Consider the following 24,493-nt stretch of genomic DNA (forward strand, 5'->3'; position numbering starts at 1 on the left):
AAGCCGCAGCTGAAATGTAGATAGATAGATGGATACTTTATTAATCCCGAGGGAAATTTAGGTCATCCAGTAGCTTATACACTTAACTTAACTCACAAACATACAGACACAAATCACAATAGAATCACAGTAGAAAAACAATACACATAGGAAGGACATGTTCACAGGGAGGAGGGTGTCTCCTCCCTGTGAACATGTTCTCCCGATGTGTATTGTTTCTGAAATGTCGTGACCGTCTGCCGTAACGCGGCTGTGCGGTGTTACCAACAACCAAACATGACAATAAAGTCATTAACAGACAAAACGAATAAATTCTCGACAGTATTTTTCAAGATTTTGGGCCGTTTTGTGGAAATGCTCGTTTAGTTATCAGCACACCTGCAAGCATGAGACTGAGTGAGACGATATTCACAATAACACATCTTTTATATGATGTTTCGACTCTTGGCCAATCAGCGTTAAGGTGTCTCCAGCGTCTTCATTGGGGCGTTAGGGTTAGCTAGGAGGCAGAGGCAGAAGCATTATTAGGGCCCGAGCACCGACTTAATCGAAGCGGAGGACATATTGTTCTTAATATGTTATTACCCGACGTGTTTTCGGCACAATCTTTGTTCTTAATCAGCATTAGCAGTTTAAAAAGATTATGTAAATGATTGGATTTTTTTTCTCTTGCACTCTTGAATGCATGTGACGTGGCCCCTGGCTTGGCTATCTTCATGTTTCTCAGAATGCAGCTGCCGATAACCAGAGTGTGTTTCTCAGCGGTCGCCGCGTGGGGAGAATCGATAAGAGACGTGAAGAACCATAGCAACTGTATCACTGAAGGAATCTGGCCACAGGAAGCATCCTATTCCAAAAAGAGTGTCTAAGAGTATAAGCATCAATGCCATGAACTTAGAAAATGGTCAATTTAAAAGTAAAAATATACATTTAAAGTACTTTTAAATGCTGGTTGCCTCGTCTATGAATTTGGCAGGATAATAAAACAAGTTTTTCAACATCTCTGTGTGTAATCTGTCCTCATCATGAACACTGTCCAGTTAACAATGATCCAATCAGCATGGAAAGTATTACTATTAAGTATTAGTCTGACTTGTTAGATCTGTAGCTGCAAAATAAGATGCTTCATGCCCTGAAAGAAAACAGGCGAAATTAAAAATGTGTGATTCAGGAAATGGTTAGCACAACAACAAAAAAGAATCGGGGCTGAACTTAACTCTCGCCCTGATGAAGAGACGCAGACGGCAAAGGAAGAGGACGGCGTGAGGACATGGATCCCAGAGGGCCGGTTGTGGTTCTGTGGCTCTGGAGCTCAGGTAGGACTCCGGTTTACTGACGGACGCTTTTCAAAGGCAGAGCTGAGAGAAGCATTCACACATTTCAGGATGTGTGTATGCGGAGAGGCCCAGAATGTGCAACTGTGTTAGACAAGTGACCGGCTGCCGCAAAAATCCGGACTTCACTCATTTGTGAACTGGCTTCGGCCCTGCTCGAAGTATTTATGGCTCACAAAGACATTGTTTTGGCTGACACTTTGTTTACTGTGACTTTAATCATAACCGCAGTCAAACCACATGGAAACATGTACCGTATTTTTTGCACTATAGGGCGCACTTACAAGCCTTTAATTTTCTCAAAAAACGACAGTGCGCCTTATAATCCGAAGCGCCGTATATATGGATTAATTCTGGTTTTGCTTACTGACCTCCAAGCGATTTTGTGTGGTGCAAGGCGCTCACGGCGCTAAGTCAAAATGTTTTAGTACGACTTTGGTAAACTACAAAGCCGCACCGCTTGCAGCATTACGGCTACCGTAGCCAGGAGCGTCGCGGAGTAATACATACTGTGCTTCACCATAATATTACAGTGTGTGTATGGCACCTGTCAAAAGACACGCTTACGACGCGGACTTCAAACTCAAGGCTATCAGTCACGCAGTAGAACATGGGAATAGAGCAGCTGCGAGAGAATTCAACATCAATGAATCAATGGTACGGAAGTGGAGGAAGCAAGAAGATGACCTGCGCCAAGTAAAGAAGACCACACAGAGTTTCCGCGAGAACAAAGCGAGATGGCCACAGTTAGAGGACAAAATTGAACAGTGGGTTATTGAACAGAGAGCAGCAGGTAGAAGCGTCTCTACAGTCTCTATTCGACTGAAGGCAACAGCGTTAGCACGGGACATGAATATCAATGACTTTCGAGGCGGTCCTTCTTGGTGCTTTCGTTTTATGAAAAGACGTAATCTCTCTATCCGCACACGAACTACCGTCTCGCAGCAACTGCCAAAAGATTACGAAGAAAAGTTGGTCATTTTCCGCGCATACTGCAAAAACAAGATCACTGAAAAGAAGATCCAGCTTTTTTTTCCGCTTAATGCGCCTTATAGTCCGGTGCGCTTTATATATGAAAAAAGATCGAAAATAGACCATTCATTGACAGTGCGCCTTATAATCTAGTGCGCCCTATTGTGCAAAAAATACGGTACTTTCTAAATGGAGTTGCGATGATGTCACTGTGTCGAGTGAACATATTCTGTCTCGTTTATTGGTGTAAATACAGGAAACATAAATAATAGTTTGGTATTGCCTCCCTGGTGACAAAAAATGTCTGACAGACACTATTACTAAAACTTTTATGTATTTTGACCATGTCAAAAATATTCAGAGGCAAGGCATTTCAAAATAAAATATATTTGATTCCAATTATGTCAGAATAACTTCATGAATATAATACATATATATTTATTACATATATATATGATATATTATTCCTAATAGTTGATTTTTTAGAAAAGCTGGCTTAATAACTGTTTGATTTAAGCATACACTTAATTCACTTTGGATAAAAGCATCAGCTAAATTAAATGTATTGTAATGTAAAAGTACTGATGAACAAAAAAAAATTCTAAACTAAATATCAGGGCCAAGCCTAAATAGCTTGGTGGGAATTATGTCAGAATAGTAGCGTATTTTCTATCTTTCATATCCAAATACATCTGTTAATCTTAGGGGCCCATTATAGTTAGGGGGCCTTGAAAATCTGAAAGTATACTTCAAAAGTTCTATATTAATATGTGTTTTCCAGGTCTTTTTTTAAAATATAACGCAATTTATAGCTGCTATATGAATACTTTGAAAGTATTAAAATCCTCAATCCACAAAGAAAAGCACACCGCCCGTATTCAGACAGGTTGTGATCTTACAACTACACAGTCACCAGTAGTCGCTTAACCATGTGTAGTTTTTTCTTCTTTTTCTCTCCATTCCATTCCATTATCCATACTGCTTATCCTCATTCAATTTAGTTTATTTTGTTTTGCCCAGAATCACATATTACAACCTCCCCTCAGAGGGCTTTACAATCTGTACACATAGATATCCCTGACCTTTGACCTTTGAGAATGAACATGGCCATCGGACCTCTCATTTCATGTATTTTTTACTTTTCAGGATTCTTTCCAGGTCTCCAGACAGATGAACATGATGCTTTCAAAGGTACACAGAGAAAAAAGTACAATAGAAGAATTGCACAAGAGATAATTTGACTAATTACTCTTCCGTGTGTTCATTGGTGACTAATGTCCAGTTGGTGGAAGGATCAAGTCGCTGTTCTGGTGTGCTATATTTGAAGCGCCAGGGATCTTGGACAGAAGTGGACGACCGGGATTGGGACCTTAAATTAGCAAACGTCGTCTGTAGACTTCTGGACTGTGGTTCGGTGGTTCAGACGTTCTCAACAAGAGATCAAATGAATTGGAGACACGGACTATCCTGGAAGGTGCCACCTTCCTGTCTTGAATCTGAATCTAGACTGGGCAAATGTGTCACAAAAAGGAGCACAAGTCCTCCTGCTAGATTGGGGATCAACTGCTCAGGTAACAACATCAGTAGCCACAACACAAACACCACTAGTGCAAGCTCATAGAGTAGACTTGTTGCAGGAGGCCCAAGACTTCTAACCCTCCATCCTTACATCAGCCACTTCGCTGGCCTGGTCCACTCATCTCCAGTCAAAGTCATTTACAGTTGGAAACACATTTGGTCTTTTTTGCCTTGTCAATTTACATCATTGTACTGTATTTGTGGGTTGGAGTATCTTTGAAATGGAACACAAGGACTTTTTCTTTTTCTTGTAAGCATTCCCAGTGTTGCTCTGGACTGGGCACACGACATATGGGGGATGTCGAGGCATAGGAGACTTAAAAAAGAGAGATGTTCTCGGTCTTGCCTTCTTTCTCTTCTCTACAATTCAATTCAGTTTATTTTGCATAGCCCATTATCACAAATTACAAATTTGCCTCAGAGGGCTTCACAGTCTGGACACATATCTGTCCCAGGACCTCACATCGGATCAGGAAAAACTCCCAAGAGATAGAAAAACCTTTCACAGCTAAAAAATGCGCCTAGCAAAAAAACAACTGCTGGGCAGTTTTTTTTTGCGCCCCCCTCTATATCTCCAACCAATATTTTGACCGGCGCAGATGAGCGAGGACCGAGGACGCAGGCACGCCGGTCGGACTTGACACGGGCCGTGACTTGTAACGAGCACGAGAAGTTTGGGGCAGATTTGACAAAGTCCAGTTGAGCCAGTAGGTGGCGCTTTGAGTCTGTGAACATATTCATGCATCATGTGTCCCTCCGTGAAGCGTAGACCGCGTCATGTAAATTCAATGTAAAAAAAAAAAGTGATGAAAAAAGCTGTCTTGTCTTGGAATCGATCACGCATCTCCAGGTGTCCAGACCAACACTTATCATGCTGAGCTATAGATGTAGATGGATTACAGGCAGCCGTAGGCGGTCACATTATTTTGGGCACGACGAGGGAGTGAATGTGCACCGTTGATCAGGGGGGCGTAGCCGGAGCGTAGTTCAGCACAGACGTGACATTTTCTCAGGGATGTTGTTCTTTATTTAATGTTTGTTCATTGTTGCGATCGTTCTGTTTATTTGAAAGAAATTTAGTCTTGCAGGGCAAAATAGCGTTTGAAAGTTGAAATTCCGTTTTCGTGCAAAATCGAGTAAAACATTTTCGGGGGGGGGGGGGGGGGGCGCCACGAGTGATGCTCGCCTCGAGCACCAAATGTGCTAGGGCCGCCCCTGTCCGTACGGTCATGGAAAACCTGGAAAAGTCATGGAATTATTAAATGGCTATTAGCAGGCCTAGAAAAGTAATTGAAAAAAATAAAATCCCAAAATATTTGGAAAAGTAATGCAAATTTGTTTTATTCAAATGTTAATTTACACGGTATATATACGGTATGCTTTGGAATTCTCATTGTTATTTTAAATACTACATCTTCTCACTTTGTCACGTATAGACAGAGTTTTCACAAAATGTTTAATCATGGAAATTTGGTTTAAAGTCATGGAAAGGTCCTGGAGACCCACTGGTCAGCATGTGGATGAACCTGTTCACTGGTCAGCATGGTGATGAACCGTCACAAACACTGACAGCTTTCCTCTCCTGAGCAGTGGTCCCCATGTGGCCCCACCCCCTGAACAATATCAGAGACGCGTTCAGATTTATTATTTTTTTCACCTGGCCCGCTGCCGTTGAGATTGCAGTGAGACGCGGAAAAAATGTGAAGTGGTGCTCTTCGCAATAAAACATCTTTGATGGACGTGTCGCGTCTCGGCCAATCAGCGTTCAGATGTCCACAGCGTTTGGGAAGTTAGGTTAGCTTGAATGTTAGTCCGCTACATCTGCTGCTGTCACGCTGCACGGTGTAGCGATACTAACAAAGTACCCGTACGTTAAAAACGATGTGATTCAGCATATTTTTAGTATCGATACTTCATTAAAAGAGAGATCAGAGCGCACGCGCTGCTCCGCTCCGTTAAATGTTGTCTGCACGCGCAGCGCAGCGCTCACACAGCGAGTGGCTTATCTCCGTTGCCTTTCTCCGTGGAAAAATATTTTCCGCTATCCGCCACGGAATAAATAACCACGTTTTCTACGTTATACTCTTGTGGAAATGCCACACACGACGTGACATGTAGCGCCCTGGTGTCTGGGTTCATAACGTCACCCGGAGGCGCACTTAGCTCCGTGAATGTCTCCGACTACGTGAATGACTTCCGCATCCAGCGCCACGTGAGCAGCAGCAGCCAATTAGATTCATCAACAGAGGAGCAGCTCAGCGCTGATTGGCTCTCACAACGCAGCGTCCTGTCCTCGCTACGCTCTTGTTTCTCCTGCGCCGCTCTGGGCTCAACTCAACTTTGTTTATACTCCGTGACTTATTGAGCGCCGTAATAATCGCGCGACACAACGAATCGACAATGAAATTCGTTGCCAACTATTTTAATAATCGATTTTTATCGATTTTATCGATTCGTTGTTGACCCAGCCAGGTCCAATGGACCCTAAGACACGTGAAGTCACAAGGTGAAGTCACAAGGACTCCGGAAAGGAAGTTAATAGTTAATAATGTGCAATGGAGAGATGAAAATTCACCCATAAGTAGGTATACAGCTGGCCGGTTGCTGCTTGAAGAGAGAAGGCTTGTTCTGATTGCCGGTTTTGAAAATGTATGAAAGATTTCGTCCCCATATTACGATATTGGAAAAGAGTCGGCCGAGGGTGATTGAGACACAGTGCAGGCTCTGTTTGAGAAATACTATCACACCTTTAGAGCGGCCCAAACATGTGTCAATGGGTAATGCATCATTTACGTTTGTCACATCAGCCACGGTCGTAAAGGTCATAAATGCCCGCAAGGCCAAAGTGATGTCACACCATCAGACAATGCCTTGGGTTCTGTGCGCATCAAGCACTTTCTCACCACAGGGAGGCGGATGTTTGGCTAGAAAATGTCTAACTTTGAAAGTCTCTCAGAATATCGGTTTCCCACGAGGAGAACCAGAAGTAAAAGATCCAAATGTTTCCTCACCCCGATTCGGCGTCAGCTCATGTCTGCGCGTGAGTACAACCGAGGTTGTGTGTGGCAAGATGCAGCCTCTCAATGCCTCTCGACATGCTCACAGCTAACACTGCAAACAGCAGCGAAAGTGCTGATAGAGCTAACGGTGTTTACTTATTGAGGAACCAAAGGGTGGTACTAATTGTGGCGGCTAATATACATGGACCAAAACACATACAGCTGTGTCCACAAGGGGAAGCTTGGATGACAAACACACCCAGAGGAAGAGCAACTTTATCCTCTGCTCAGCTAGACATCACTCGAGTGTATATCTCTCCTGATGATAGTTGTTTAGTGCTATAGTGATCAGATTAGTAAATGTAGCTCCTTTGAGGGGCAAAGTCTCAAACATTTGGAAAGGATAAATGCCGTTAAAGGAACAAGGACTGAGAAACAAGGACAGACAAATAGTTATTGTACGAACAAAAGCTATTAGGGCTGCAACTAACGATTATTTTGATAATCGATTAATCGGTTGATTATTCTATCGATTAATCGATTAATCGGATAAAAAAACAAAAAAACTTTAATTTTCAACCCTTTATTCAAAACAGGGTCCGTACGGTCATGGAAAACCTGGAAAAGTCATGGCATTTTTAAATGGCTATTAGCAGGCCTAGAAAAGTAATTGAAAAAAATAAAATCCCAAAATATTTGGAAAAGTAATGCAAATGTGTTTTATTCCAATTTTAATTTACACGGTATATATACGGTATGCTTTGGAATTCTCATTGTTAGTTTAAATACTACATCTTCTCACTTTGTCACGTATAGACAGAGTTTTCACAAAATGTTTAATCATGGAAATTTGGTTTAAAGTCATGGAAAGGTCCTGGAGATCCACTGGTCACCATGGTGATGAACCGTCACAAACAGACTGACAGCTTTCCTCTCCTGAGCAGTGGTCCCCATGTGGCCCCGCCCCCTGAACAATATCAGAGACGCGTTCCGATTTATTAATTTTTTCACCTGGCCCGCTGCCGTTAAGATTGCAGTGAGACGCGGAAAAAATGTGAAGTGGTGCTCCTCGCAATAAAACATCTTTGATGGGACGTGTCGCGTCTCGGCCAATCAGCGTTCAGATGTCCACAGCGTTTGGGAAGTTAGGTTAGCTTGAATGTTAGTCCGCTACATCTGCTGCCGTCACGTTGCACCGATACTAACAAAGTACCTGTCAGGACCCCGGAGTCTGGAAGAAAACCCGGGTCGCTGTAGTGGTAACCCACGGTCTACCCAGTGGGCAATTGAGGACCCAGATGCAGAGAGTAGGGGAGAGCGGGGTAATGTGGGACATCGGGTAATGTGAGACACCCCCTGTATCTAGGCAAAGGAACCCATTTGTGGTAATGTGAGATTTATGTTTTCAAGCCCCTCCCATTCCCCCCTTGCCATGAAAAAGAAGTGGTGCTGGTGCTGTGTTAAGTATGTTTTTTCACAAAAATCAGTTTTTTGCATGTAAAAGTAAATGTTCCTGCTGTGAACTAAATCAACTTTTGTGTCAAAGCAAATTGATTTAGGTAGAAAACCATATATCATACATGTCGATGAACTTCTAACATATACAACCATGTGATTGATGCGAGCTGAAGATTAGCCTGAATGGCTAAGATATGTTGTTTTTTCTAAAATAGTGGCTGTGGGGTAAAGTGAGACAAATGTTATGGGGTAAAGTGAGACAGTTTACCCCAAGTTAAGTTTAGTCGTAAACATATTTGAGTGTAATATTACATTAATTATGTTGTATTTGTAATATCATAAACATTGTAGAAAAGCCATCATGCCAAGAAACTACACCAGGAAGACAACATGGGGCCAAACACCCCTTGCAGAGATGGAGAGTGCAGCCGCTGAGGTCATGCAAGGATATACACTACCGTTCAAAAGTTTGGGGTCACTTAGAAATGTCTTTATTTTTCAAAGAAAAGCACTGTTATTTCAATAAAGATAACATTAATCAAAAATACACACTATACATTGTTAATGTGGTAAATGACTATTCTAGGTGGAAACGTCTGGTTTCTAATGAAATATCTCCATAGGTGTATAGAGGCCCATTTCCATCAACTATCACTCCAGTGTTCTAATGGTACATTGTGTTTGCTAATCGCCTTAGAAGACTAATATCTGATTAGAAAACCCTTGTGCAATTATGTTAGCACAGCTGAAAACAGTTATGCTGGTGATATAAGCTATACAACTGGCCTTCCTTTGAGCTTGAAGTTTGAAGAACAAAATTAATACTTCAAATATTAATCATTATTTCTAACCTTGTCAATGTCTTGACTATATGTTCTATGAAATGTTCAATTCATTTATAAATAAAAGTGAGTTTTCATGGAAGACACGAAATTGTCTGGATGACCCCAAACTTTTGAACGGTAGTGTAAGTCCTGAAGAAAAGCTGGAAGGGATAGAAATATTGACAAGACAACCCTCAAAAGATTCATAAAGAAAAATAGAAAGGGGAAGTAAAATCAGTATCCTGGTGTGCAGTAGCTGAGGCAAAGAGAATATTTACAGATGAGATGGAAGAGGAGCAAACACTTGAAACAACGAGCTGACCAGTTCCATGGCCTTGCTCCAGTTGATTGCCGTGAACTGGCATATGAGTTCTAATCTAACTGGTTCTATCTGTCATTTGATTGTTAATTAAAACATTTTGCATTATATTTTGTTGTAGCTATAGGATTTTGTTCGGAGTTACTTTCAAGTGTTTAAATAAATGTGCTTAATTGATCTTAATCTCCATGATTCTATGACTAGTCTGATATTAGTTTTGGAATGTGTAGTTGTCAATCTAGCTGTCAGGTTTGTAACTATTACAACATGTGTTGTTATGGTAGTTTTAAAATGGAAAAAGTAAGTGGATCACTTTACCCCCTTGACTTCTCAGGTCTGTCTCACTTTACCCCTAAGCTGGGGTAAAGTGAGACACAAGACCACTTTTTTTGAAACAATCATATTTTCACTGCCCTTTGTCCAAAAGACATTCTGATAACGTACATTGCTAGGTAACATCCTGAATTAATGGGAAATGTGTACGTTTTACTGATATATCATTTAAGCTCGCCTAGAGGGGAGCAAATGCAAAAAGTGTATCACATTACCCCGCTCTCCCCTACAGTCAAGTGTTTTATTTCCTCTCCGTCACAACGGAGTTTCACAAAATGTAAACGTGTCTTTAAAGCGGCAATAACGTGAACACAAGAGGTAGATCCAAAAAGGTATAATCCAAACGAAAGTGTCAAATCCAAAAAGGGTATAATACCAACGAGTCAAAATCAAAAAATTGTATAATCCCAACAAGAGTCAAAAATCCAAACATGGTATAATCCAAACGAGTCAAAATCCAAAACACGGAAGAGTAGCGAACGTTACGAGAGGGTAACGAGGATCACTACGAATAGTCAAACGTCGCAATGACGTGTCTAGCACACTGCCAGGTATTTATACCCTGGTCAAACAAAGTTAATTCAAGTGAAAACAGGTGTGGACCAGAAAGACTGACATAATGTCTTTCGGCCACCAGAGGTCGCCAAATGACCCCAGTGGCAAAAACAAAAGTCCCAAATCATGACAGTACCAGTACGTTAAAAACGATGTGATTTAGCATATTTTTAGTCTCGATACTTCATTAAAAGAGCGATCAGAGCGCACGCGCTGTTCCGCTCCGTCAAATGTTGTCTGCACGCGCAGCGCAGCGCACACGGCGAGTCGTGGCTTATCTCCGTTGCCTTTCTCCATGGAAAAATATTTTCCGCTATCCGCCACGGAATAAATAACCACGTTTTCTACGTTATACTCTTGTGGAAATGCCACACGTCGTGACATGTAGCGCCCTGGTGTCTGGGGTCATGACGTCACCCGGAGGCGCACTTAGCTCCGTGAATGTCTCCGACTACGTGAATGACTTCCGCATCCAGCGCCACGTGAGCAGCAGCAGCCAATTAGATTCATCAACAGAGGAGCAGCTCAGCGCTGATTGGCTCTAACAACGCAGCATTATGCTCTCTGCTCCCCCTCCGCTGCGCTCTTGTTTCCCCTGCGCCGCTCTGCGCTCAACTCAACTTTTTTTTATACTCCGTGATTTATTGAGCACCGTAATAATCGCGCGACACAACGAATCGATAATGAAATTCGTTGCCAACTATTTTAATAATCGATTTTTATCGATTTTATCGATTCGTTGTTGCAGCCCTAAAAGCTATACTCACCAAATCTGCATACACTTCATTGAACTGTAACGTGTTCGTTTATTTTTTGTAAGTCTGCTGCCTGAAAGTTATTCTTTAACTCAAACTGTCTCTTTTTTCCTGGCTAGATCTAGAACAAATGTTGTGCTCTAGAACATATTTTGAGGGTGCAGTGAGCATGCAGATGATGCGCCTGATGAGGGCCAGCCGGCACCGGGGGAGGGGTCCGATGAGAGGATCCTCCCAAACGGAGGTCCCTGACTCACCGAGTTGAATCAGGGCAAATTCTCTTGTTGCATGTTTTTTCTGTGCATTTCTTTCTCCCTCTCTCTTCTTCATTAGGATCCGTCAGGCTGGTGAATGGGACCAGTCTGTGTTCTGGCCAACTGAAGGTGAAGTCTGACCAGTCGTGGTCCTCGGTGTATGAGGATGACTTTGACCAGCAGGATGCAGAGGTGGTCTGCAGGGAGCTTGGCTGTGGGGCTCCTTCAGTCCTCCAGGGGGCGCTCTATGGAGACAGCGAGAGTCCAATGTGGACCAAAGAGTTCCTGTGTGAGGGCCACGAGGCTGTTCTCCTGGATTGTGACAGCTCAGCTGGAATCACACACTCTTCTGCCAAAGCTGTTGGACTCAACTGCTCAGGTAGAACAGGAGCTGCAGTTTAATATGAGTTTCTATTTTAATAAACCCTTTTACAGTTTGTAAGTGATGACGTAAGTAAGTGTGCCAATGCAGTTTGGGAACAGATGTATGGCTATGTGGATAACAAGAACATAGTACATATATATGTACATATATATATATAAATATATATATCTAAATATATATATATATATATAAATATTAGTGCTGTGAAAAATAACGCGTTAACTCAGTTAATCCAATTACAGGTTTAACTTCGTTATTTTTTAAAACGCATTTAACGCATGCGCAGAATGAGCTTCCAATCCGTCTGTTGTTGGTCGTCTCTCCAGCAGCGTGTCATTCTGTCTCTAGTGTCGCGTTAACATGACTCTGATCTCCGTCTCGCGCACCCCAGAGCTCGGATGCCGGCGTGTGCGCGCACATCGGGACGAAAAAAAAGTCACTTGCAAAATGAGCTTCCAATACACCACTTCAATCTGAACTCTGTCCGCTCTCATGCAGACGGTCTGTTCATCGGTAATGATCCTTCCGCAGGTTCACCTCCGGAAACCTTGTTACGACTTTTACTTCCTGTAGATCAGGGTCTCAACACGTCGATCGCGACCTGCCAGTCGATCGCGGCGTAGTGTCGGTAGATCGCATGACATTAAAAAGATTGGCCCGCCCCCTGACATGTTCTCTATAGCACGTCTTTGTTCTTTTATTACGCGTTGCGTTAACACTTATCGATCTCCGTCTCGCTCGCCACAGAGCTCCTTGCGCGCGCATCGGGACCGAGCAAAAAAAAAGTCACTTGTCAATCTGTCCACCTGTCCGGGCCGGTGAGGTTTCAGCTTTGCAGCGGTGTCCCCGCCGTCCCTTTCATCACGGCCCAGTTCATGAAGAAAACCCACACAGTCAGTTTGCCTCAGCAGCTGCTAGAGGAAGACTAGAGGCCTTTAGATTGTATCATGGTGGAGTTAATGGTTGACAAACAAGAGAAAAATGTTCTGTTTAACCTCCTGTTACCTTTACATTTACTAACATATTTTACCCTCGGGGTCAATTTGACCCCAGCAATTAAAATCTCCAGAAAATTATTAGAATTAATATTGCTTCCCAAGTATAAGTGTGAGGTACTTTATGTTTGTTTGTTGACTACCTAAATAGCCCTTTAAATAAATAAAAAAGTTGATATTTCTTATATGTTTGACACAGTGAAAAACAGCCTGGGGTCAAATTGACCCCAAAGAACACCGACATTAAACATTGAATGGGGTCAAATTGACCCGAAAGGTAACAGGAGGGTTAAACATTCTGTTTAGGATGAAGATGTATTAATGTTCCATATGGAAGAAAACTGCTAAATAACTGCTGAGTTGCAGCACCATTGTACAGAAGAATGTATAAATGTACATATCCGTCTTTTGTCATAAATCTCTATGTTCTCACAAAATATACCGAGAATATCGGAAATATGTGATTAATCATGATTAATCCACAAAAACCTGTGATTAACCCGATTAAAATTTTTAATCGTTTCACAGCCCTAATAAATATATATACATGTATATATATACATATATAAATAAAGAAATAAAACAAAATATATATATGTATATATATACATATAAATATACAAATATATATATATATGTGTATATATATATATATACTCATTTGTATGTCATATATGTTATTACAGTATTATAATCTATTATTATCAATCATGCAACCACACCTGTTCCATTGAAACGGTTGTGATTGTGTCGGAATTCTGTAAAACTGATCCTGCTGTTGATTATAGATTTTAACAACCAAACATGCAACAGCAAGACATGTTCGTGCTGTTAACAGTTTTATTACATTACATTACATTACATGTCATTTAGCAGACGCTTTTATCCAAAGCGACTTACAATAAGTGCATTTCAACCTAGAGTACAAACTAAGAACAACAAGAATACAGGAAGTAACATTTCCTCAACATAGTCGAACTACAAAAGTACCATAAGTAAGTGCTATCTAAGTGCCACTGAAGTGCTAATCTGTGTTTTAATCCAGATATAGTCGGAAAAGGTGTGTTTTCAGTCTCCGACGGAAGATGTAGAGACTTTCTGCTGTCCTGATGTCAGTGGGAGCCTGCTCCACCACTGAGGAGCCAGGTGAGCAAACAGTCTGGATTTCGAGTGATTAGCTCGAGGTGCAGGAGGCACAAGTCGATTGGCTGTTGCGGCGAGCGGAGCGGACGTGGGGTGTACGGTGTGACCATATCCCGGATGTAGACGGGCCCGATCTGTCTAGAGCACGCACGCCAGGACCAGTGTTTTGAAGCGGATGCGAGCAGCCACGGTAACCAGTGGAGAGAGCGGAGGAGCGGAGTGGGTGGGTGAATTTCGGGAGGCTGAAGACCAGTCGAGCTGCTGCATTCTGGATGAGCTGCAGGGGTCGGATGGCCTAGCAGGTAGACCAGCCAGGAGGGAGTTGCAGTAGTCGGGCGAAATGACCAGAGCCTGGATCAGAACCTGCGCCTTCTGAGTAAGAAGAGGACGATTCTCCTGATGTTGTGCAGCATGTACCTACAGGAAGCGTCGTCGCAGCGATGTTGGCCGTCAGGAGAGTTGACTGTCGAGTGTCACCCGAGGTTCCTGGCAGTCCGGTAGGGGCCAACACAGAGCTGTTGAAGGTGATAGTCAGGTCGTGGGTGGGGGAGCCTTTCCCTGGAAGGAATAGTAGCTCAGTCTTGTCAGGGTTGATCTTCAGGTGGTGAGCAGACATCCACTGAGAGATGTCAGTCAGACAGGCAGAGATTCGTGCCGCCACCGTGTTTGGACGGTGGAAACGAAGATCAGTTGGGTGTCATCAGCATAGCTATGGTAGGAGAAGCCATGCGAGCGAATGACAGAGCCGAGAGAATTTGATTACAGAGACAAGAGGACGGGCCCCAGGACGGAGCCTTGAGGAACCCCAGTAGTGAGAGGACAAGGATCAGACACAGATCCTCCAAGTTACCCAGTAGGTGCGGTCGTTCAGGTAGGAAGAGAATAAAGCGAGTGCAGTGCCTGAGATCCCAGGTCCTGAAGAGAAGAGATCAGGATCTGGTGGTTCACGGTGTCAAATGCTGCAGAAAGGTCGAGAAGGATAAGGACAGAGGAGAGAGAGGCTGCTCTAGCAGTGTGAAGCTGCTCAGAGACAGCAAGGAGGGCCGTCTCTGTCGAGTGGCCGGCCTTGAATCCAGGCTGGTGAGGGTCAAGAAGGCTGTTACTGTGGAGATAGGAGGACACTTGGCTCAAGATAGCTCGCTCCAGAGTTTTGGAGAGAAAAGGAAGAAGAGAGACCTGTCTGTAGTTGCTGACTTCAGACAGGTCGAGGTGGGCTTTCTTCAGGAGAGGGTTGACTCTCGCCTCCTTCAGAGAGTTAGGGAAACAGCCAGTTGAGAGGGAGCTGTTAATAAGATGGGTGAGGAAGGTCAGAAGGTCAGGAGCAATAGCCTGGAGAATGGGAGACGGGACGGGGTCAAGGGCGCAGGTGGTCGGTCGGGCGGAGGTCACCAAGCTAAGAACTTGATTGGGAGACAAGGGGGTGAAAGAGGAAAGAGAGGGGGATGAAGAAGTTAGTGTTGGTGAGGTGATAGAAGATGGATTTGTAAAGGAGGAGCGTATGTCGTCTATCTTGTTTGTAAAGTAGTCGACAAAGTGGCTCGGCAAAAGAGTGGAAGGAGGGGACAGGGGGATCAAGGAGGTTGGAAAAGATAGAGAAGAGTTTTTTGGGGTTAGAGAAGGAAGACTGAATTTTGGTCAGGTAGAACGAGCTTTTGGCTGCAGAGATAGAGGAAGAGAAGGAGGAGAGGAGAGATTGATAGAAGAGCAAGTCTTCCGCTTGATTCGATTTGCGCCATTTTCTTTCCGCCGCTCGCAGGGTGGCTCTCTCGGCGCGCACCGAGTCCGACAACTCGGTGCGCGTTTAAATGTGTTAACTCGTCTGGATGGCTTTGGCGAGACGCCACTTCTGTTGCCAACATGCACCCTCTCTCTTTGATGACGTTGGCGGTAAAAGGCTCAACAAATGTGACTTCATATCGTTTTACCAATTACTTCTGTCTGCTCAGAGCCCGATGACCTCAGGTTGGCGCGAGGATCCAGTCGCTGTGCTGGTGAACTGGAGATGAAACAAATGGGGAAGTGGAACAAAGTGGCCCCCGAGATATCTGAGTGGAATCGAAAGATGGCGGACATAATATGTGGACAGCTGGACTGCGGCTCTGCTGTTTCAACAGGGAGCAAAAGGAACGACTTCTTCCAAGTCATGTGGTTGATGAAAACCGCTTGTCTCCAGCCCAAGAATGCAGTTCGGGAGTGCTTATTGACGACCTTTCACCGTTCCCGTTACAACGTTGAGATCAAGTGCTCAGGTAACAAACACCAGCCACTACTGTATGGCAGATATATCTCTATATTCTCGGCAGTGTGTTTGCTTACATTTACATTTTGTCTTTCTTAAGAATCCGTCAGGCTGGTGAATGGGACCAGTCTGTGTTCTGGCCAACTGAAGGTGAAGTCTGACCAGTCGTGGTCCTCGGTGTATGAGGATGACTTTGACCAGCAGGATGCAGAGGTGGTCTGCAGGGAGCTTGGCTGTGGGGCTCCTTCAGTCCTCCAGGGGGCGCTCTATGGAGACAGCGAGAGTCCAATGTGGACCAAAGAGTTCCTGTGTGAGGGCCACGAGGCTGTTCTCCTGGATTGTGACAGCTCAGCTGGAATCACACACTCTTCTGCCAAAGCTGTTGGACTCAACTGCTCAGGTAGAACAGGAGCTGCAGTTTAATATGAGTTTCTATTATAATAAACACTTTTACAGTTTGTAAGTGATGACGTAAGTAAGTGTGCCAATGCAGTTTGGGAACAGACGTATGGCTATGTGGATAACAAGAACATAGTACATATATATCTAAATATATATACATGTATATATATACATGTATATATATATTAAAAAATATATATATATACATATATATATAAAATATATATACATGTATATATATTCATGTATATATATATATGTATATATATATGAATATATATACATGTATATATATACATGTATATATATATACATGTATATATATTTTATATATATATGTATATATACATACAGGCACGTGCACAGATCGACCTCTAGTGCTCAAGCACAGCCCTTTACCCTGGATGAAAAGATACCCACGATGCACAGATCGACCTCAGTCTTTTGCTGGAGCCCACTTTTTTCTTCATTAATAAGTATTTAGAATAAAAAAATAGTCTCTGTCATCAAGTCCTCCAAATGTGTTTGGATATCCTGTCAGGCATTTGTTTGGGTTCTTGTGAGAATTTCATGACTTGCTCACATGACACGCTCACGAGCCCCGCACGCCCCCTCCTCCTCCTCCTCCACAGTGCCACCAAACCTCCCACTCCGCGCAGTGCTCCTCCTTTATAAACAGCTGCACCTCCTTCTCCTCTGACCGCAGCACCAGACTCTCCCTCTGACCGCATGAGTCACACAGGACATGTGTTGGTGTTTCCCCTGACGTTACAGTGATAAATTACCCTGACTGAAAATATTACGTCTGCCAACTGGTCCGACGTTTCCTAAAAAAAATAAACAAACACAAATTCAATTCCCGAAATCCGTGATTTCGAAGCCAGAAAGCCAAGTCCAACTGTTTCCTGACGCCGTCATGTTTGAGAGAGAGAGAGAAAGATAGAATATAGAGATAGATATAGAGAGAGAGATCTGTTTATAAATGCCATTAGAACAATTCGATGGTATATTGATTTATTAATTCATTTATAAATGTCACAATAATTCACAGCTAGAACAGAGCAGCTAAAGCCTATGCTAACAATAGCTCTGGGTGTGTTATCATAATACCACATTGTTTATGTGGTATCATGTCTCTTCATTGTTTTTGTCTGTTTTCCAGTTTTACAAAGTTCAATCTTGTATGAGTAATTGCAGAGGGAGAAAAGAGTAAACGCAAGAAAAAAACAACACTTGTAATAGCTTCTTACTAACCAAGAGTGATGTCATGCTGGGAAATATCAGATTGAGGCCTTATAACGTTTTACAGAAGTTTGATATTTCCCGGCATGACCGAACGGTCGAGGTTAGTACGTTGTTTATTATATGGCATTTTTGGCTCCTATTATTTTGTAAATGAAAATAAATTGTAATTGTTAATAGAAAACATGTCATTTTGTTCAACTCTCATGTCTTCTCACGACACAATGTGTTTCAAGTGTTGCTAGCAACCAACTCCTTAACTTGGAAAAATCATTTTGGCGATGGGTGCCCTTTTTTTTGGTTTGAGCACCTGCCCCCCAAAATGTCTGTGCACGTGCCTGTATACATATATATAAATATATATATATATATATGTGTATATATTAGGGCTGTGAAACGATTACAATTTTTAATCAGGTTAATCACAGGTTTCTGTGGATTAATCATGATTAATCACATATATACATTTACAGGGCTCTCAAGACAGGCAAGAGCTCCGAGAAGAGTTGTTGACGGGGGGATTCTGTAAAACTGATCCTGCTGTTGATTATAGATTTTAACAACCAAACATGCAACAGCAAGACATGTTCGTGCTGTTAACAGTTTTATTGAAATGTTTAAATGTGTTAACTCGTCTGGATGGCTTTGGCGAGACGCCACTTCTGTTGCCAACATGCACCCTCTCTCTTTGATGACGTTGGCGGTAAAAGGCTCTAAAATGTGACTTCATATCGTTTTACCAATTACTTCTGTCTGCTCAGAGCCCGATGACCTCAGGTTGGCGCGAGGATCCAGTCGCTGTGCTGGTGAACTGGAGATGAAACAAATGGGGACGTGGAACAAAGTGGCCGAGAGGTCTGAGTGGAATCGAAAGATGGCGGACATAATATGTGGACAGCTGGACTGCGGCTCTGCTGTTTCAATAGGGAGCAAAAGGAACGACTTCTCCCAAGTCATGTGGGTGATGAAAACCGCTTGTCTCCAGCCCAAGAATGCAGTTCGGGAGTGCTTATTGAAGACCTTTCACCTTTCCCGTTACAACGTTGAGATCAAGTGCTCAGGTAACAAACACCAGCCACTACTGTATGGCAGATATATCTCTATATTCTCGGCAGTGTGTTTGCTTACATTTACATTTTGTCTTTCTTAAGAATCCGTCAGGCTGGTGAATGGGACCAGTCTGTGTTCTGGCCAACTGAAGGTGAAGTCTGACCAGTCGTGGTCCTCGGTGTATGAGGATGACTTTGACCAGCAGGATGCAGAGGTGGTCTGCAGGGAGCTTGGCTGTGGGGCTCCTTCAGTCCTCCAGGGGGCGCTCTATGGAGACAGCGAGAGTCCAATGTGGACCAAAGAGTTCCTGTGTGAGGGCCACGAGGCTGTTCTCCTGGATTGTGACAGCTCAGCTGGAATCACACGCTCTTCTGCCAAAGCTGTTGGACTCACCTGCTCAGGTAGAACAGGAGCTGCAGTTTGATATGGCTCTATTTAAATGTAATTCACTTCATATAAAATAATTACTCTCTTGTCAATATTTTACAGAGTCTGATGAGGTCAGATTGGTCGACGGATCCAACCACTGCGTTGGTAGACTAGAGCTGAAACACAAGGGAAACTGGAGACCAGTGGACATCTATTCGTGGGACCTGATGTCCGCAGCAGTCGTGTGTCGACAGCTGGACTGTGGCTCTGCTGTTTCAATAAGAACAAAAGATGATTCGTATCACCCAACGGGATGGAGAGTCAAAACATCCTGCGGTCCGTCTGATTCTACAATCTGGGAATGCGTATTAATATGGCCTGCGGATTACGTGAAGATTCTGGAGGTCACCTGCTCAGGTAACACTACAAATGGCAACAACCATAACAGAAAAACTAACAATATTCTCTTCTCAGAAAGATTTCAGAAAGACTCAATAACTGACTGACGGGCGGACTGTGCTACAGGCCGGAGGGTCTAGCAGCAATCTAACAGCACCACACTGTGCATTTATATAACTGCACAAAGTCGATATATTTATCCTATATTTTTATTATATATTCACTTATGTGTGTCAGCCGTTGAGCCATGTGGTTCAGTGTGACATGTTGGAGTCCAACAGTCTGACTGTACACCTCCTGCCTGTAGCCTAGACTGTGTGGTAGGGGCGTGGTTCAGACTGAGCTCCTCCTTGATTGGACCAACCTCACCTGCTCAAGCAACCAAGCTGCATTCAATTAACTAATCACCACCCTGCTGTTTATCTACCGCGGTTCCTCATCCATTTAATGCCTGATTGCTCTCTCAGCTGATCTTGTAGCGGCTGCTCCCGGCTGCTCTTACGTCGAAGATTCAACCTTGTTGTGTTTGTCTCGCCTCTGACCGTGTCTTTTCTCACAGTCATCCGCCCGCCCGGTTCCCTAGCCTGCCGGCTGTTCCCTGCCTGTTTCCCTGATAATATACAATTTCCCCCTTTTCTACTCCCTGGTCTGCGTTTGGGTCTGCCGCCGCATGTCGTAACACTCGCTTTGTTGTACAGGCCTAAATGAAGCAAAAGATAAAGAAAATGTGTTTTATTTCTCCGTGGGATCCTTTCCATATTGTGGTTATGAAAACTGTCTGAGCCTGTCAGTGGTGCAAAACACACACACACAACACACACAAAACACACACACAACACACACTTTTAATGGACAAGACCAGTCTCACCAAACGGAGGAAGAATGACAAACAGCAAGGCCTTATTTTGTAGTCTATTCTGACTACAATGTAAATACTGACAGCAGGGCTTTTAACCTGGTTAATTAGTGTGTTTTCTATACTTTTTGTTTTAATTTGTTTATATACCTATTTTATTTTCCTCCTTAACCTAACTAACTGGTTTTGCCGCATGCCGTTTCACTGATTACACTCCATTTTGTCTCCATTTGACAAAACACTTGCTCCCAAATACTGGGATAATATCAGAAATTGTTGTACATATTGTTGTCACTGGGAAAATAGGTTTGAAAAAATTATCCTTATATTTGTTTGGTGTTCCACGTCTTCACAGATTTCCTGTTTCAGCCGAACATCTCCTTTGCTACTCACCCTGACGGAGTATCCAGGGCCATGCAGTGGGGATTTCAGGTGCTCATGGGCTCCGAGTTCACGCTCAGCTGCTCCACCCTGCCACAGCACCCAGGAGGCTCCTTCCAGCTGGTTGTGACTGAATCAGCTACACCGCAGAACTACACTCTGCCAGCTGTCAATCACTCTGCCCACTTCCTGTTCCCCGCTGCCGGCTCCGCCCACCGAGGGGTCTACCGCTGTGTTTATCACCTCTATGTTTTCTCCCACAACTTGTCATCTGAGAGCCAGCCGCTCCGTCTCACTGTCCTAGGTAACGCGATGGAGGATCGACAGTTCTCTGCATTGTGTAAACTAGAATGGGCACTCGGTAGAGCGCATACCTTCGCATATCACAAGATTGGGCATTGAATTATGAACATTTTGGCATTAGTTGCATGCAAATTGGATAAAAATGTATCGTGCTATGGTAAAAAAAAAGATGTTGACCTTTCCATGACCTTGACCTTGACCTTTGACCCGATTGATCCCAAAATCTAATCAAACGGTCCCCGGATAATAACCAATCATCCCACCAAATTTCATGCGATTCAAGAAGATTTTGACCTGTTCATGACCTTTGACCTTGAACTTTGACCCGATCGATCCCAAAATCTAATCAACTGGTCCCCAGATAATAACCAATCATCCCGCTAAATTTCATGCGATTCGGTTTAATACTTTTTGAGTTTTGCGAATAACACGCATACAAATAAATAAATAAATACACGGCGATCAAAACATAACCTTCCGCATTTTCAATGCGAAGGTAACAATTGCTCTTGAAACTAAAAACACATCTTTTCCAACTATATCTGGATTAAAACACAGATTAGCACTTCAGTGGCACTCAAATGGCATTTACTTAAAATACTTTTGTAGTTCGAATTTCTTGAAGAAATGTTACTTTCTGGATTCTTGTTGTTCTGAGTTTTTACTCTTGGTTCAATGCACTTATTGAAAGTTGCTTTGGATAAAAGCGTCCGCTAAATGACATGTAATGTAATACCAATCTGTGTTTTTCTCAAATTATATTTTGTTATTTGATATCATGAGTTGTGTCACTAGGTGCAGCCTTAGTTTGTGAACGATGTGTTGAAAGAGCAAACGTTTGCAACACCTGTAGATTGTCAGTTTGGCGGGAGAATACGTACAGCTATGGTCAATAACATAGAATGACGAGAAACAAATACAAGGATTAAAAGATGAAAACTCTTTGAATTAAGCAACTTGAGCTCCTGTATGAACTGACGTGATCATGTTTCTGTTTCAGCCTCTGTAACACATCTGCTCATCCGACTGGGTTTCATGGTGCTGATGGTGGTGTTCACTGCTGTCCTCTTCTGCTACTGCAAGGTATACATCACAAGGGATTGAGAAAGGGATGTAATATCCACACATCCAAGTGTTCAGTGTACTTTTGGATCCCAGTTTGGCATTTCTTTCATAGCCTACTGTAGGGATAATCAAAAGTTACGTCTTTCTCAGCTGTTCCATCACACTCAACACTCTCTTTTTTCCTGGTAGGCTTTTATTTTGAAACATCAGTAAAACAGTCTCTGGCAGAAATACAGTTTTTCACTGTTTTACTGTACAAGCAGTACAAAAACAAAGCACTTCTGTTAAAAACAGAAACAGAAAGTATTGTTTTCTTATTCTGTAACTCAAAGACTTAAGTAACTTTTCTTTCCTTTTATACTCTCGAGGCAAAAACACGGGCAACGCCAAGACGAGAGGAAGCAAACTTCGAGCTGGGTCACCTTGGTGGTGCCAACAACCTGCTGGGCGTAGAGGCCAGAGCCCAGGGGGCAAGGCAGCGATCTGATGGAGCTCTCACACAACCAGGGACGTGATCCTCTAAATTCACTCTTTAATATTGCTCTCATTGCCAGAGTCCGACCGAGGAGAGGGAAGTGCACACTTTCCCATGAGAAGTCTCAGTGGCAGAGTAAAGGCAAAGGGTATGACATGTAAATGAATGGAATCATAATAAATACAACATATTGTAAAGGGGAAAAGATCATGTAATATGAATGTACAATTGTGCTTTTATGACTATATTCTTTTATTTTTATAATTGCTGCACTGATATTTCACATTAAAAGCCTTGCAGTGGCTCACGGGACCCTTAGACAGCAACAGTACTTATTCAATTAACTGCTTTCATACAGGAGATGTATACAATACACCTGTTATTCCTAAATGTAATATCAATGGTAACTGGAATATGGATGTACAGCACAGATTGTTAAAGTTGTAATTTGTGGATGAAGTTGATCAAGTGAGGAAAATGTGATGTGGTCCTGTTGCAACGTCATATAATCTGTTGAGTGAACTGTTGCAACATTATATAATATGTTGAGTGAACTGATGCAACATCATATAATCTGTTGAGTGAACTGTTGCAACATTATATAATATGTTGAGTGAACTGTTGCAACGTCATATAATCTGTTGAGTGAACTGTTGCAACATTATATAATATGTTGAGTGAACTGTTGCAACATTATATAATCTGTTGAGTGAACTGTTGCAACGTCATATAATCTGTTGAGTGAACTGTTGCAACATTATATAATCTGTTGAGTGAACTGTTGCAACGTCATATAATCTGTTGAGTGAACTGTTGCAACATTATATAATCTGTTGAGTGAACTGTTGCAACATCATATAATCTGTTGAGTGAACTGTTGCAACATTATATAATCTGTTGAGTGAACTGTTGCAACATTATATAATCTGTTGAGTGAACTGTTGCAACGTCATATAATCTGTTGAGTGAACTGTTGCAACATTCTATAATCTGTTGAATGAACTGTTGCAACATTATATAATCTGTTAAGTGAACTGTTGCAACATTATATAATCTGTTGAGTGAACTGTTGCAACATTATATAATCTGTTGAGTGAACTGTTGCAACATTATATAATCTGTTGAGTGAACTGTCGTATAATCATATAATCTTCATATAATCTTCTGAGCTAGTCAAAGAAAAAACGGTGCTCCTCATCCTCCATGAGAGTAAAGATTAAAACAGTGAAGTGACGATGGCGAGGGTAAAGTGTCAGCATGCCCATTCATGATGAAGACGCATTCTGTCACCGTAAACAAAGTGTAGTCTTCAGTCTCCAGTGAATTAAGAAAGCGACTGAAAAGTTAATTTCTTTCAAGGAAACGATGAGGAATATTAAAGAAATGCTTCTACTTTCAGTGGTTCTTTTTCTTACAATAATTGTCAGGTAAAATTCTTTCTGAGAAATACTTGAAGAATTCTAGGAGAAAAATATTGTACTTATTATATAAATTTATTAGTCATTCAAACGGAATATACTTTCATAACTTGATGCTCTTGTTCCTGAGCTGTTAAGCAATGTTTTCTATAATACGAGTTGTGTGCTGTGTGCCTGTGTGGAATGACCTGACTCACAGAACATGGTCAGGGATTCCTCCACAGACATGAGACCCAATGTTGAAACAAAAACATTCTTTGAGCAGCTTTAGATTGATCCCGACTCACAGATTCAGACACACCCAGTGACTCGTCATAATGCGTTTTGTATTGCTGCTGCCGCCTCGTTTCTCAACACTTGATGGCAGATAAAAGTGCCGATTCAACGATT

The 24,493-nt window shown here is 42.6% G+C and overlaps 1 protein-coding gene across 5 annotated transcripts; it reads left to right on the forward strand.

Moving 5' to 3' along the window:
- Nucleotides 1–9: 9 nt before the first annotated feature.
- On the forward strand, nucleotides 10–24,083 carry LOC130210327 (scavenger receptor cysteine-rich type 1 protein M130-like). Of its 5 annotated transcripts, none has more exons than XM_056440451.1 (11): nucleotides 10–1,316; nucleotides 3,453–3,497; nucleotides 11,461–11,760; nucleotides 15,851–16,153; nucleotides 16,244–16,543; nucleotides 18,549–18,848; nucleotides 18,939–19,238; nucleotides 19,327–19,623; nucleotides 20,817–21,146; nucleotides 22,146–22,228; nucleotides 22,579–24,083. In XM_056440451.1, exons 1-11 carry the CDS (start codon nucleotides 1,271–1,273, stop codon nucleotides 22,723–22,725), a joined length of 2,451 nt encoding a protein of 816 aa, XP_056296426.1. In that variant the 5' UTR covers nucleotides 10–1,270; the 3' UTR covers nucleotides 22,726–24,083. The 5 variants fall into 5 exon arrangements, with proteins under 5 accessions (XP_056296426.1, XP_056296423.1, XP_056296422.1 ...); XM_056440448.1 differs by having other exon boundaries at nucleotides 1,299–1,316; nucleotides 3,453–3,877; XM_056440447.1 differs by lacking the exon at nucleotides 10–1,316 and adding an exon at nucleotides 3,589–3,877 and having other exon boundaries at nucleotides 2,830–3,497.
- The last annotated feature ends 410 nt before the right edge of the window (nucleotides 24,084–24,493 follow it).

Source organism: Pseudoliparis swirei, chromosome 20 (genome assembly GCF_029220125.1).
Source record: "Pseudoliparis swirei isolate HS2019 ecotype Mariana Trench chromosome 20, NWPU_hadal_v1, whole genome shotgun sequence".
NCBI lineage: Eukaryota > Metazoa > Chordata > Actinopteri > Perciformes > Liparidae > Pseudoliparis > Pseudoliparis swirei.

What these genes read in the sequence shown, in the direction of transcription:
- LOC130210327 (XM_056440447.1), top strand. Translation starts at nt 3,477, where the DNA reads ATGAACATGATGCTTTCAAAG. An exon ending in TGAACATGATGCTTTCAAAG is followed by an intron (nt 3,498 to 3,588) that starts GTACACAGAGAA and finishes ACTAATGTCCAG; the next exon opens with TTGGTGGAAGGATCAAGTCG. An exon ending in TCCTCTTCTGCTACTGCAAG is followed by an intron (nt 22,229 to 22,578) that starts GTATACATCACA and finishes TATACTCTCGAG; the next exon opens with GCAAAAACACGGGCAACGCC.